Source organism: Tamandua tetradactyla, chromosome 13 (assembly GCF_023851605.1).
Source record: "Tamandua tetradactyla isolate mTamTet1 chromosome 13, mTamTet1.pri, whole genome shotgun sequence".
Taxonomy (NCBI): domain Eukaryota; kingdom Metazoa; phylum Chordata; class Mammalia; order Pilosa; family Myrmecophagidae; genus Tamandua; species Tamandua tetradactyla.
The window spans coordinates 23962091-23978149 of NC_135339.1; the positions used below are offsets into that span (position 1 = coordinate 23962091).

A 16059-nucleotide genomic window follows, 5' to 3' on the forward strand; every position below is an offset into this window, starting at 1 on the left:
CAAATACATCAGTATGCAAATATCTGTACAATTCCTGCTTTTAGTTCTTTTGGTTATACACATAGGAACGGGATTGCTGGGTCATATGGTAGTTCTATATTTAACTTTCCGAGGACCTGCCAAGCTGCCTTCTATAGTGGCTGCACCATTTTACATTGCCTCCTACAATGAATGAGTATTCCTTTACTTCATCCTCTCCAACACTTATTTTTTTAAATAGCGGCCATTCTAACAGGTGTAAAATGGTATTGCATTGTGGTTTTGATTTGCATTTCCCTATTGGCTAACGATGTTGAGCATCTTTTCATGTGCTTTCCAACTGTTTGTGTACCTTCCTTGGAGAGATGTCTAATCAAGTATTTTGCCTGTTTTTAAATTGGGTTGTTTGAGTTTTTTGTTAGTAAGTTGAAGGATTTTTTTTAGGTTTCCAAATATTTTCTCCCATTGTGTAGGTTGTCATTTTACTTTCATGATAAAATGTTTTGAAGAACAACAATTTTCATTTTGATGAGGTCCCTCTTGTCTGTTTTTTCTTTTGTTACTTGTTCTTTGAGTGCAAAGTCTAAGAATCCATTGCCTACCACAAAATATCCTACTTTTGTATTTATTTGCTTTCTTCTGTTGTACCATATTGAGTGCCTTCTTATTTCCATCTGGATATATTTTCCATCTGTTTTCCTTGTGGTTGCCATAGTGTTAAAATTTAACATCCTAAATATGTAACAGTTATATTTGGTTTGATACCAACTTAATTTCAATAGCATGCTCATACACTTTTCCTAAACCCCTCTGTTCCGCCACCATTTTTGTTACTTGTTACCATTTATATCTTCATATATGTCCAAAAATGTAGATTTATCATTACATTTTGCTTTAGGAAGTAAGAAGTGGAGTTACACAGCAAACAATAAAATACAACAGTACTGGCATTTATAATTACCCAAATGGCTGCCTTTACTGAAGGTCTTCATTTTTTATGCTGCATTGAAACTCTGCCTGGTGTCCTTCATTTCAGGGCAGGTCTAAAAACTGCCCTCAGCTTTTGTTTATCTGACAATGTCTTAATTTCTGCCTCATTTTTGAAAGAGAGTCTAAAGAGGTATAAAATTCTCGGCTGGCAGTTGTTTTCCTTCAACACTTTAAGTATTTCAAATCACTCCCCTCCTGCCTCCATAATTTCTGATAAGAAATGGACACTCAATCTTATTGGGATTCCCCTGTATGTAATCACTGCTTTTTTCTTGCAATTTTCAGAACTCCCTCCTTGTCTTTTGCATTTGTTAGTGAAATCAATATATGACAGTTCATGTTACTTCTTGTTTATCCTGTTTGGTGTTCTCTGAGCTTCCTGGATGTGTAAATTCATGTCTTTTGCTAAATTTGGGAAGCTCTCTATCATTATTTCTTTTACTATTCCTTCCGCCCCTTCCTCTCTTTCTTCTCCTTCCGAGAGTCCCATAAGTATATTGATATGCTGATGGTGTCTCATAGCTGTCATAGGCTATTTCGTTTTTAATATTTCTTTTTCTTTCTGCTCTTCAGCCTGACTCATTTCAAGTGTCTTATCTTCAAGTTCATTGATTCTTTTTCTGCCAGTTCTATTCTGCTCTTGAAACTCTCCTGGGTATTTTTCATTTCAGTTATCGTGGTTTCCAACTCTGGTAATTCTGTATGGTTCCTTTTTAAAACTTCTACCTCTTTTATTTAGACTCTCATAATGTTCATACATTGTTTTCCTGATGTCCTATAGTTCTTTCTCTGTATTTTCCTTCATTTCCTGATGCATTTTTAAGATTTTTTTTCTTTTTTCCAAGAGAGAAAACCTTTATTAAAAAAAAAAAATCATATCCCCTGATTCTGGCTAGAACTTGAAGCATGGATAGAATTGCATATATTTTAGTGAAAAAAATTTTGTGAAATTTGCAACACAAAAAAAGATTCAGAGATTAATATAGTTCATTTGGAAGGACAGAATTTTCACAGGGAAGAGACTGGGTTTGGATGTCCCAGGTCAGTATTCAGGGTCACAAGCGTTTTCAAAGGATCTTACTGAATCTCTTCTCCATCAGTCTGTCCTTCACCAGCCCCGGGCAGTGGGTGCTATCATCCTTCTGTTCTAATTCGTAAGAAACGAGGCTGAAGGTGGGGATGGATTGCCAAAGACTCCGGGAAGTTAGTGGCAGGAAGAGCTGGCCCCGGATGAATTTATTTCCCTAAGTGCCTACGCCAATCCGCCTGTCTCCTGACATCATTTCCCCACCCCCACCCCCCACCCCCGCCATGGCCCCAAAGACCCACGGAGGGGCCTGAAGCTCCTGGGGCCCAAATAACTGCTGTCGGCTGCGGTGCTCACTTGTGGGTATCAAGGATACTCCCTCCAGAAGCCATGGAGGGCTCCCACGGTTAGCACTGCAGCTCATTCACTCACCACCTTTGTGTGATTTGGAAAAGGGCGCCTCCTCCTCAAGCTTTTGGCCAGAAAATTATCAAAATCAATCAGCAAATGTGCAATGAAGTGAACAGCGCCCCCTAGCGCTCTCCCCAGCCTGCCCAGGGAACCTGGCAGCCCCGCCGGAGTGCAGCAAGGGCTTTCCTCAGCCAGGTAATCCAGGTAATACTCGTTACTCTTCATGACTCACCTGTAAGGTGTGTATAACTGCTCCCATTTTAGAGCCCAGAGAATCTGAGGCTCAGAGGTTGTATTAGTTTCCTGGAACTGCCATAATGAATTGCCACACAAACTTGGGACTGAAACAACAGAAATGCAGTTCTCTCACAGTTCAAGCCGTAAGTCGGAAATCCAAGTGTCGTCAGCAGGCTCTGGAGGAGAATCCTTCCTGGCCAATCTTTGCTGCTCCTGGCTTTTGGCTGCATCCTCCAATCTCTACCTCTATCTTCACATTTCTCTGTCTCTGTGTCCTCTCCTCTTCTTCTAAGGATACCTGTCATATGGATTTAGGGCTCACCGTCATCATCCATTATGGCCCATTTGCAAAGACCCTGTTTCCAAATCAGGTCACATTCTGAAACATCCTCTTTTTTTTCACATGGGCAGGCACTGGGAATCAACATTCTTTTTTTTTTTTTAAAGGCTTTGTTCAGTACAGCCACATTCTCATCTTCTCCACTGGTGTTCTCTGTATTTGTATCTTCTTCCTTTGGATGGGCCATCATTTCCTGTCGTTTTGTTTGTCTTGTACTCTTTTGCTGCATGCTATATATTATAATATTTAAAATGTTCTCTGAAATTTACTCCCTGGGATGTCTGTTTCCTGGGTTTATAACCAGCTGGTGATAAGACAGTGATTTTTTTTTTTTTGAGCTTCAGTCCTTGCATCAGTAAGGTCTGCCCAAGGTGAATGCACTGTGCAAAGTTTTCCCTATCTTACTGGGCCTCTGTCTTCTCCTGGGCTTGTTTGTTAGTTATTTTGGAGTTACCCTATTTAGAGGAATTTGATTGTTCCCTCTGTTTCCCAAGGGGCAAACTTATGTCTCCAAGGTATCTGAAGCCCACAGGTCTTTGTCCCAGGCTGTCTTCCTCTATAGTTTTTCACTCCTTTTATTGTCTCATAGCTGCTTTTGCTTGGAGGGCAAATACTGGGAGGAGGGTCACTTCGGGGAGACTTTCCCAATTTGTTACTACCCAGCCAAAGAAGGGCTAGGGACCCACAAAGAGGATTCAGACTGGCTCCAAAGTGCCTTGTGGAAGGGATCAGGTAGGGTGCCGAAATTTTTCCGATGGCTTCCCAAAGCTGAGTTTTCCTGGTCTGCCCAGCAAATGCAACCCTTCAGCTAACTTTCCCCTTCAGCCCTGAGGAGGACCTGCATCTTTAAATGTCAATCGTTTGGCTGCTGCTATCTTTGTGCAGGTTGAAATAGCTGCCCTCAGACCCAGGACTCAATGCTCCCAATTCACTAATCAGAAGCTGTGATCAGTGATTGGCTGTATCTACCTCTGTTCTTGGGGAAGAGCATTTTTATGTCCTTTTCTGTCCCCAGCAGCTAACCAAGGACTGGACTCCATGGCATCCTGCTGCAAGAGTGGGGGATGGACACCAGTAGCTTTCTATACAGAGTATACTGTACAATTCTTTACTATAATTTATCAGGCTTTTTCTCCTGCTTTTCCCTGGATGCTGTACAGTGTTTTTCTGGCCTCTGAAGTCTCAAAAGAGTTGTTTTGGACAGCTCTGGACTGTTTAATACTTGTTTTTGTAGAAAGACTGAGACCTCCTACTTTCCCATCTTCCCCAAAAGCTCTTTCTCTTCTTTTATAGCATTTCTACTATCAATACTTCCACCAAACTTTTTTTTTAGAAACCATCAGAACTGAAATTTTTAGATAAGAGAATATGATGGTTTTATGGTTAATATTGTATATTATCAGACAACTTTTTAAAAAGTGTACCAATTTATCCTGCTACGATATACTTCCCCCCATAACCTTGCAAGCACTGAAATTTATAATTTTTTACAAATTATATGTATAGACACACATAACGGCATCTTAAAATTGTGTAAGTGGCATTTTAGTACTATTTTCCTGATTATTTTGCTATTTGTCTTTTCTATGAATTTTCTCTCTATATTCTTTGCCATGTGTCCACAATGCAGAGTTTTTCAACTGTACCTGCCAACAAAGATTTTAAATTTGAACAAGCATAATTGTTTTTGGAGGGGAGACTAGATAATTGTGACATTAACAAAGGTGTTAAACTTCTAGATGGCTGGTTTAACAGTATTTTTCATCAAGGTAATGCAGAGCTCAACCTTGGGCTGTTAGAACGTTCACATTTTTAGGCACCAAGAAGGAAGGTTTGGGTCTGGGGGTTAAAGGTCAAGGCATTCGGCTCACCTTGTGGTCTTTGCCCACAAACTTGAAGACAGGGACCTGGAAGTGCTTTGCGAGGTGATCCCGTGATGTGTACTGCTTTACTGAGTCATCTGAAACACAGCTGAAAGTAGGACAGCCCAAACGTCAGACTTGATGGATTAAACAGAGACAGAAAAACAATTCAGTCCAACATATTTGGCCCAAGGAGAACTGGGTGGAGGAGGCTGGGCTGTACTCAAGCTTTTAGAGAATGAAGGAAAAATGAAATTACCTCCCTCTTATGGCATCTTCAGACACAACCCTGCTCATTTACAATGTCTGCTCTGTCATTTGTTGTATCCAAAAGCTGGGCAGCAGGACTTTCAATTAAGTTGATGTACTTAAATATTAGCAGAAATAACATTTATTTAAAATATGTTTGTATTTTCAGTTTAATATATTGCAGGAATTCTGCTGTCATATACTTTATTATTATTTTGAGAAGGCCTTTCTTTAATTAAACCCAACCAATACTTTTTGGACTTCTAACATGCCAGCTCTGGAGGGGTACATAGATGAGCAAAGCGTAGTTCTTGCCATCAAAGAAATGCATAAATATCTAAGTTTCTTAGAAAATAATTGATTCTATTGGGGGTGCGGGTCATTCATCTCCAAATTGTTTTATTTCTCTTTTTCCTGATTTTAATACAAAGTTGTAGTTTAATGGGGCTGCGGGTTTTAATCTCTGCTCTTTTACTTAAAGTGAAAGTCCTGGGTTCACCTCAGGATTAGCTGGGAAGTAAGAAATTTTACTGCTTCTTCATTCTGATGCCAAGGTTTTGGATATTTATGAAACTGTTCTCTTTAAAGACCAAGGGCACATTCATAATATCTTTTCCATTCTGAACTCTAGAAAAAGCTTTTTTTTCTGGGTAGAGTTTCTTTTTTATGGACATTTAATAGTTCTATCTGTCAGGCCAAGGAAAGGTGTGGGAATTCACTATAAAAGACTATGAATCTGGATTCTTGCACCACGTGTTTCCAGGTAACTTTCTAGTATATAAAATTATTTAAAAATAAGGCATTTTGACTTGTATTTTTACTGGCACCTTACTCCACTGAAATGAAGAGGATCTAAACATATAATGTGGTTTCTGTTATTTTGTATTTGTTTTCATTTTCCAGAGGTAAAATTAAATTTATATAATCTTCTCCTTATGTTCTATAATAAATATCTATTGCAAACCTAATCTGTGCAAGACACTCTACTAGGTGCCACAGGTGATATAAAAACAAGTAATGTGATCTATGACATCAGGAGCTTATACTCCACTATCTATAATAATAAGAGTCACATGATATTAAATGGCACTTTTCATATAAATTTCTTGGCATTTTCACTTCATCTTTACCTAAAAATACTATTAACATTTTTTAAAAACAGAAAATGAGGTAGAAAGAGTTACTACAGGATAACACATTACAGAATAGAACCCAGGAAAAATTTCTGACTCTTGATTTGATGTTTGATGTCATTAGACAAAATTATTTCAATCAACTCCAAGTTTATGTACTAATAGAAAGTAACAGTGCCATAAGACAATCCAAAGCAACTGATTGTGCTGGTTTGAAAGTATTATGTACCCCAGAAAAGCCATGTTATAATCCTGATTCAATCTTGTGGGGGTAGCCATTTCTTATCTTTCAATATTGCTGGGTGGGAGCTTTTGTATTGTTTCTATGGAGATGTGACCCACCCAATTGTGGGTGGTAACTTTTGATTAGATGGTTTCCTTGGAGATGTGTCTTCACCCATTCAAGGTAGGTTGCTTTTGGAACCCTTTAAGAGGGAACCATTTGGAAAGAGCCTGCAGAAAGGACAGAGCTGACAGAGAGAGAGCGCTGACACAGATGTTTGGAGCCCAGCAGACATCACCATGAGATGTTAAGCAAGCCAGAACCTGGAGAGAGCCAAGGGAAGCCAAGAGATGAAAACCAGCCCTGGAGAATCAAAGTGAAGAACCCCCGTAGGAACAGAGGCTGAAAGTAATGGAACCCAGGAACAAGGGACCAGCAGATGCCAGCCATGAGACTTCCCAGCTGACAGAAGTGTTCCTGACCCACTGACCTTCCTTGAGTTAAGGTATCATTCCCTGAATGCCTTAGTTTGGATATTTTTATAGGCTTATAACAGTAAACTTGCAACTTTTTAAATTCCCCTTTTTAAAAACCATGCCAGGTCTGATATATAGCATTCTGGCAGCCTGTAAACTAACACACTGATTATTCAAAAGTCATTTAATATTTGGTTTTGAAATGCAGTGTGTTTCTTTTTCTGGAGATTAACACTTCTAATTATATTTTGCTTAGGCCAGTATTAAATTATTTTGCATTCTCAGAGCATTTACTAATTGAAACTAGAGGGAAGGGAATCGAATGTGTCAAACATCTGGGGTAAACCTTCAAATTTGGATTTAAATTTAGAGCTGAGGTCAATGCATGAATAAAAAAAGATACATATATATAATATATATATACATATATATATATATATACTCAGTTTATAAATATAAGCTAAACTATACTGTATTTATTTTGGGTCTCTGGCCTAGCTTCAAATTACTATTATTGTAAAACATCATTCAATAATTTATTTGGCAAATATTTTCTGAATCCTTACTAAATGCCGGGCACTGAGGGAGAAGAAAAAACAAAGAAGGTTTCTAATTCTGATTTACAAGGAGCAGGGGAAGGCATTATAGAGGAAATAAATCACACTGAATCTTGAAGAACCAGTAAGAATCAGACAGGAAAAAGAAGGTGGGGTAAGAAGACTTCAAGCAGAAGAAAGAGTGTGTGCAAAGTCAGGATGGTGAAACAAATAATAGAGGCTTTGGGAATTACTGGTAATTCCATTTGGCAAGAGAGTGGAGGGAGCAGGCCCTGGAGAAGGCCAAGATCACATGGTAAAGAGTCCAGTGAGAGTCTGAAGTTTCTCATGGGGTTAGCTCAGATACCTCATTACGGTGCAGTGCTATAAATGGTACTATTTGCCCACACTTCTGTGTTTTCTTTTATCTTGTCTATGCTTTTTTAAGCACTTTAATTTTTTCTGCAGCATGTTTTCATTTTAAGTTTCGTGTGTCTTCTGAGCTGGAAAACTAAATACTGAAATTGATTAAGCTGTCTAAAATAAAAATAGTCTTTAAGTGATGGTATGAATAACAAATATAGAAATTCATTTCATAAGCTTTATTGAGATTGCAGCTTATCTCAGTAAATGAGATATGATTGTATATTTATTTTCGCAAGACTAAATACGAGGGACAGGAGAGAATTTGGGGGGGTCATAGAAATAGTTCATTATCCAGATTGTATGGTTCCATGGGTTGTATAATGTCAAAACTTCTAAAGTTGCACATTTTAAATATGTATAATTTATTGTATGTGAATAGTACTCCAAGGAAGCTACAGATTTCTTTTAAAAGAACCAAAATTCACTTCTGCAAAAATAAATAAATAAACCAACAAACCCATACTGTAGTTTACTTAACATTATGTGACTTAAAGTCATCGAAAAAAAATGACATTCCTACTTTTATTTTAAAGTTTTCTGAAGATCATATGAAGATGGCAAGAATCCCAAAGGGTACAGATCCCTGTAAGACCTATCACTGGCCATCAAAGCTGCTCAGAGTGATACATTTCATTTTAAGAAAGTGAGCTAAGGAGGCTGCAGGGATGTGAGGCTAGAAGTCTTGCTGCTGGTAAACAGTTAAATTTACCAACCAAAGGAAATAAAAAGTCATTAAAAGGCTCTCAGCAGGGATGAAACAAGACTATATTTTCTTTTGAATAGATTATCCTCAGCTGCAGAGCTGAGATTTGAGAGTTGGATTTGGGAGGCTGTGTCAGGAGGCTAGTTTAGCTGTCCAGGTGGAAGATAATGAGGGCCAGAATGAAGGAACTAGAATGGAATAGAGGGAATAGGGTTGAAACATCGCTATTTTTAAAAAAATAATTGATTCTGTTGTGCATCAGCTTGAAAATCCCTCTGCAAGAAAAAGACTGATAGCAGCAGATGCAGTTCACCTGTGGGGAAAGACCCAAAGAAGTAAAAGCAAAGGGGAAACCTGAGAGAGCCTACCAGGCCACTAGCAAAAGACAAGCGCCTGAGGCACACTTGTGACTGTCTTTCTGGACCATTTCCCCCTTTTTAAGCTGCAGTTCTTGACCCTACCTGAGACTATGACCCACCTGACATTTAGAACAAGGAAGAAGTTGATGAGCTACTACCACCAGTTTTGGATTTGAGTGTTATTTTCCTGAGAATTTAAACAGTGGATGTGATAAGTGCTAGGCTTCCCTAGAGCTCCCATTCCAAGACACACATTTCGCCAACTTTATTTATCTTTCTTCTAAAATCTACCGAGTATTTCTTCTCTCTCTTTCACTATCAAGCTTCTTAAAAGAGGAGTCTACACTTCCTCAGCCCCCGTGCACTTCTCAGCTACCAGAATAAGGATTTGACCTCACCTAGCATTCAGGTTCTACCTGCTGTCTGAGCAGGTTAATCAGTCTTATAGTTACAACAATAAACAAGTGTTTCTCTAGTCTTTCTCTCTCCTCCTGACCCTGTTCCTGAAGCTAACTGGTAGACATTCTCTACTGCCCACTGAATTTCTCAGTTTATATATCCTGCAGATGTTTTAAATTGACCATTATTGTTTCAAATCACCAAATCCCATATTTTTAACCTCACTTCTGCTTTTCTACCTTTGTCCCTTCATCTTGGTTAATGACATCTAGTGGGTCACCCAAGCTAGACACTTTGGAGTCATTTCTTACTCTTTTCTTCCTTCCCAGTTTCTATTCCCAGAATGTCAATAAATGGTTCCTAAACTGACGAAGAGCTTGGCAGAGTGTAGTTTTAGTAAACGACTGAGAAAGCTGGTAAACACAGAGTCTGAGTGGGGCTGGGCATAATGACAAAGCTGAAGAAGTATAGTTACCCATCCTGTATAAGGTAGTACTTCAGGATCTCGTCAATCTTGGACGTGGGGGTGGCAAAGCAGCTCTCCACCAGGCTCTCAAGCCCATTCACGTGAACCAGGGGCTCAATGCCAAAGTAGAGGGAATCGTGAAGCTTGAGGATGGGCAAAGCCTCCCGGTAAGGCTCTTCAAACTCATTGTCCTTGAAGATCTCCAGAGCGAAAGGGAAGATTCCATGGCTGCGGCTCATGATTTCCAGTGGGGTGCTGCGCAGGTTGGGAACGTATCCTTCAGAGATGGTGTACAGGCGGGGAAACTCACAGGCCACCGGGATCAGCAGTTTGCTGGTTCTGATGATGACATCGCCGCTGCTTCCTGGGGTCTGCTTGGGGAGTCCAGTCACAAGATTGCTTGCCACGATCTTGTCATTCACCACCTTAGCCAGGCCAGAGTGAGGACAGGAAAGAGATTTTACGTTTATTTGCTCAGAGGGATTTTTTTTCCTCTTACCTTGATATTCTCTAAACTCCTGTTTACATCAAAACACATTAGAGGTTGGGTTGCCTAAGCCTGGGGCCTTGTTTCATTGCTTCTCCTTTAGTTAGCAACACATTCTGACTGTTGGGAGTTTTACACACTACTTCATGGTCAACCCACACATTATAAAATCCAACCTATGCAGAATCAGCAAAATTCCAAGCTCTGGTATTTTAGAAAAGAACAGCTTCCACATATTATTTTTTCAGGAATCCTAGAGCCAGTGATCATGCTGCAGCGTGACCTTGTACTGAATTCATCCATATGCAAAACTTTAACCATCACATTAATGTGGATGACTGTCAATTCTTTATTGCCAGCCTTTTCCATTCATGCATCAGAAAATGAGGCGATGTTATTATGGGGGCCATTTGGTTATTCACAGTACAATAAATACAACTTGTCTAAAGTGGGGCCACCTTCTCCTGAAACATCTGTTCTCAAGTTTAATTAGTCCTCTGTTCTTCACTTAGTAGGATTCAGTAAATAAATATCTGTTTAATCAAATGACTGCATTCAAGTGACCACTAAACTCATCTCTTGCATGCTAGTTCCTTTTCTCTATCCATCTTGCTTTATTACAACAGTCCCTGCTTAACCCCATTTCTGTGGGATAAAGCTCACCTCAACATCATGGGTGGACCTCTGGAAGCATAGTCTACCCCCGTCTATTTTTCCAGTTTCACTTTCCAGTATAAATCCCCTGCCAGTGAGGCTGAGCCATAAGCATTCCCATGTCTGAGACTTTCCTCATTTGTTTCCTTCCTGAAATGCCCTTTCTTTTCTTTTCACCAGGGAAAGCCACACACAAACCTTCAAGCCTAATTCAATTCCCACCCCCTCCCGTTTTTTTTTTTTTTTTTTTTACTTCTTCAGTGTTTGTCCTTTTATTGGATTCCTATAGCATCTGTCATCTGTCACTGTTTGTCCCTTATGTTTTGTATGTTGTCATCTTACTGCTATTGAGTAATTTCCTAAAAGGAGGGAATCTTATTTCACAAATTGCTCAGACTTTTCAGCACAGGCTATGCACATGTTTTTGGATGAAAATGTAAAATTTTTACTGCAACCTGGTTCAATACTTCAACTCAGTTGCAATATCATAAATATCATCTCTTTTAGTCACTGTTCTTCAGGTAAGTGTAAAATAAATTTTCAGAGGGGATGCAACAGGCCTTTTGTAACACTGGCACTGATGTACTCAGGCAAATGTCAGCATGTATTAAAGAGATTGGGCTATGTGAGAGCTGGAAAAAGCAGAATCCTTCTGAACTCCCTGTCTTGATGGTGCCAGGACCATGGCAGATGCCCGCTAGCATGCCTGTTGGAATGAAAGGCGTAAGTTGTTTTGTGCTCACTTCATTTATGTGGAAATATGTCATCTAAGGCACAAGCCACCCTCCTCTCTGCCAACTACCTCCCAAATAATGGGTTTGTGGTCATTCCCCAAGTGTCCTCCAGGAGGAACGTACATCCACCACCGTGCCACATGTCTTGAGGGAGAAGAGGAGGTTGACGTGGGTGCCGTTGGACACGCCTCGGCAGGAGGTGTTGGTTAGGAAGAGCTCCAGGCCACCAACCAGGTCCCTGGGGATGTTCACTTCAATGGCGTTCGACTTGCACAGCACAGGGACTGCAGCAAAAGGGGGTGGGGGGACACTGTTAGAACCAGGAAGCCTGGATTGGGAGAAAGGGTGAGGAAGTCTTCTACAAGAAATGCTATTACCTACCTTTTTGATTTATCCTCAGGGAAATCCATGCAGTTCAAAATAATTCAGCAATTAAAACCAGGACTTCTAATTCCCAAGATTGTGGGCAAATAATGTTCCTCAAATATATTGTTCCATGAATTAGGAAATAGTGTATTCAACTTCAAACTCAACAAACATTATTTCAAAGCTGTGGCTAGCCTAACTTCATGAACTGAAAACATATAAAGGCTTTACTTTTTTTCACAAATGCAATTTATTGGCAATATAGAAAAAGTACTGCTTTGATATAGGCTTAAACTGTATAACAGTACTGCTTTCACTTTACAGTTAATTATTGCCCCATAAAGCAGAGGTAATAAAAAACAATTTTAGTGCACTTGCGGAAGGGTTCCAAATTGTGGTTGCTCAGTAAACTGTAAACTTAGGTTATAAATTCCAGTTTATCTTAACATTAAAAAAGAATCCTCTTCCTTACTGTGCCTGTTTGCTTCTTCAGATTCTGCAAAACTCCAAAAGGAATACCTGTGGGTACTGTCAGAGTTCAATACATGAGAAACTTGCATAACAATGATGCAGTATAAGGAAATCAAAGATAGGTGCTCATGAAATGTTTGCTGGTTGGATGAATTAATATGTTGGACATCAAGAACTAAATTCCCAGGAAATAGTTCTCAGAGGACTACTGATACTTATTGTAGGAAGAAGAATCTATTCCTTAGGGCTTTCAATTTAGTTTCCCAGCCCAATTATCTGTTAGAAAAGAAAAGACATTGATGTTTTCTACTTCCATATTGAATATTAGTTTTACAACTAATAATGGAAGTTAGAGAAAAATCAAGGGTATAAAGCAAAGGGAAATTAGCTTTGGGCAATTTTTTCTTAAAGATTTTCCCGTTTGAACGATTCCAGAGGAATGATTCAGGGATTCATAGGCTCACAGAGCTGGTGTTCTCAAAGATGAAATTCTTGATGCACTTGGTGAGGAAGATAAAGATACCCAGGGGAGAAGGAAGCTTAAATGAGAGCAGAAGCTAGCCTGTTCAGGTACTACCTTGGCATGTGTGGCTATCTTCAGACAGCACCAATCCCCGGGGACATTCGCACTGATAGCCCCTCTTGGTTGCCAAGCAAGAATGGCTGCAGCCACCATTGTTATTGTGGCATCCTTCAATGTCTGTGGTAGAAACCAAAAGAAAAGTGAATCGTCTTGCAACCTTCTTTTCCAAGAGTTCTGGTTCCTAGGAGAGTACTTTGCATCAGGGATTATACAGTACTTGACTCATCTTGATATCCCAGGGACCCAGGCCAGGGACTGAGATAGGGAGGTAAGCCCACAGAAAAGACCTATTCAATGTTACAGCTATAAAAAGCAATCTTACAACATCCAAGAAACTCTACTCACCAATAGCTTATCTATTTTCTTTCTTGAGGAACCAAACAAAAACAATCCACTTAAAAGAGGGCTTTTTGCTGAAATTTGGTGAGAGTAACTCAGTTCTCATGATGCTTTCTAAAAAAACTTTTTATTTTGAAATAATTTAAAACTTACAGAACAGCAAAAATAATACTGAACTCATACAGAGAACTCCAACATACCCTTCACACAGATATGCAGATCCACCAAGTTTTAACACTTTGCCGTATTAGCCATATCATTCTTTCCATCCATCCATCCATCCATCCACCCACCCCCCCATCTATCTGTCCATCCATTTGCTTATCTGTCATCTGAACATTTGAGAGGAGGTTGTATACATCATGCTCCTTAAACAGTTAATACTTCCAGGTATATCTAGCAATACTTGTTAAAACTTTTCCCTAGATAGGTGAGGTACATTTAAGATATAATTTGCATAAGAAGATATCAAAAGCCACTTTTAATTCAACTTCTCAACCTCTTCTTGACTGCATTTCTTAGACTTGTCCTTGTGTTCGATGATCTTAATGGTTTTGAGGATTGCTGGTCATGCATTTTGTAGAGTGTTCCTCAATATAGGTTTGCTGATGTTTTTCTTATGGTTATACTAGGGTTATGAGTTTTTGAGAGGAAGACTCAAAAATCACTTCTTAATTGCTATAACATTTGACCTATCCCTTTGAAATTTTATAGAGCATTACTGATGTAAAAAGGATTGACAGAATATAAATTCACCTGGACAGGGTAGATGGATCAGAGTTATTGGCAATTGTTTGGGTCATCTGCCCCTCTCCTTGAATCTCTAGGAACAAGCGTACTAGAAACAGAATATTTTGTACCAACATCTCATTGTAAAGATGGGGACTGGACAATGTACAAAGAGAATTTATTCCACAGAGTTCTTGGTAACATTCCTTTTATGAGGCAATTTTTTTAAGTTTCTTTTTTTTAATTTTGTATTTTCAAAAAGATACTTGGTCAAATGCATAAAGAAAAAATATTCAATTGAAAACTGAAGAAACTATCACGTGACTTCAAACTTAGCAAAGAAAAAATAATGATCTTTGTGGGCTCTGGACATTATCTTCTAGGTCAGGGGTCATCTTACTTGGACCTGCAACATGCTTTATAAATAAAGTTTTCCTGACCCACAGGCCCACCCATTCTAGTCTATCTGTTGTCTATTCTATTTCTATGGCTGCTTTTGCTCTGTAAAGGCAAAGAGGAGTTGTTCGGACTGAGACTGTATGATCCATAAAGCCTAAAATATTTATGTCTTGGCTTTGCAAAAAAGTTTGCCAACCCCTATTCTAGGGGAAGATAATGGAAAGAACTGATTTCAAATCATCTAAAATTCTCAAGGAAAGATACAAGCTGATTTTTAGCTATAGCCATAACTCTCTCTGTGCAAGAACAGTGACAAATATTACTTTTTTGGAACATCAGTAAATTAACTTGGGATAAACCTATTTTTATGCAATGAAGAGAAAGAATAAACTTGCAATGAATTTATCTTTGCAAAAGTTAAAAGAGATTAGGGCATGTATACTTCTATATGATAAAAGCACTCCTAAAGTTTTTTGAAACAGCTGAAAAGTATATATAACAATGTAGAAGAAAGTATAAAAATAAGCTATGAGATGTTAAAAATCAGCAATAGAAATTTTTCTTTAAAATAACCCTTTTAAAGTCACTAAATTTCACTGAATCTCAATTTAAATATTTGTAAACTATTTGTAAAATGAAGGGGTTGGACTAACTGTTCACACAGAATATTTCCAACTCTAAAAATGCAAAGTACAAAATAAATAGAAATTTTAAATTGGTATAAAGGATTTAAGTCTCTTAGAAGGATATACCGAAATGCTTGGAATGGATATAACTGGCCAGTGGGATTATGGTCATTTTAGTTATTTTCCTTTTACTTGTTATATATTCCTTCTGTGAACATAATGCCTTTGTAATAAAACAAAACAAAACAAGTTACCTAAAAATAAAAGAGCAGTTTATTTTTTAAAAAAAGATAAAACTATCTAACAACCTTGCTAAAGAAAAAAACGTCTGGACTATCAAGAAAATTTAAGGATTATAAATAGAAATTCCAATCCTGAAGTGCAACTCATACAATTTTTATCTTCTCTAAAATATTTTCCAGCTATAATGACTAAGTTTTAAGATTATATGAGAATTAACAGTAACATTTCCAATAAAGTGCTCATCAATAATTACAAATGTTCTTCATGGGACATTTCATTAATATTTAAATATGAAAGATTATTATTTAAAATAAGATTTAAGGGGGAGTCAAGACTACCTTTGTTCAACTAAATTAAAAAACAGTTTAGACTTGTTATAAGGAGTAGCAGTTTAATATTCTGGTTAATGGTCCCTTAAGCTTTGCTGCACAGAATAAAATGTGGGCACTCGCCATAATTTTTCCTCTTGGGGTACTATTTTATCATTTTGAATATAAAATAAAGTGAACTCTTTTAAGTAATACTGCAGCTCTATTATGCCACAAATTCAGTTTTCACATGGGACAAATTATATGTCCTCTGAAATAAAAATGATTAAGACATTTCTCTCTT

The 16059-nt window shown here is 38.3% G+C and overlaps 1 protein-coding gene across 1 annotated transcript in view; it reads right to left on the bottom strand.

Annotated features, from left to right (window-relative positions):
• Window positions 1–16059, bottom strand: part of OIT3 (oncoprotein induced transcript 3) — a 29917-nt gene that overhangs the window by 2878 nt on the left and 10980 nt on the right. Inside the window, exons 5-8 of the mRNA XM_077124972.1 lie at window positions 13106–13228; window positions 11815–11975; window positions 9826–10241; window positions 4856–4955 (exon numbers count right to left, since the gene is read on the bottom strand). Coding sequence (XP_076981087.1) covers window positions 4856–4955; window positions 9826–10241; window positions 11815–11975; window positions 13106–13228 — 800 coding nt within the window. The remainder of the gene's footprint in view (window positions 1–4855; window positions 4956–9825; window positions 10242–11814; window positions 11976–13105; window positions 13229–16059) is intronic.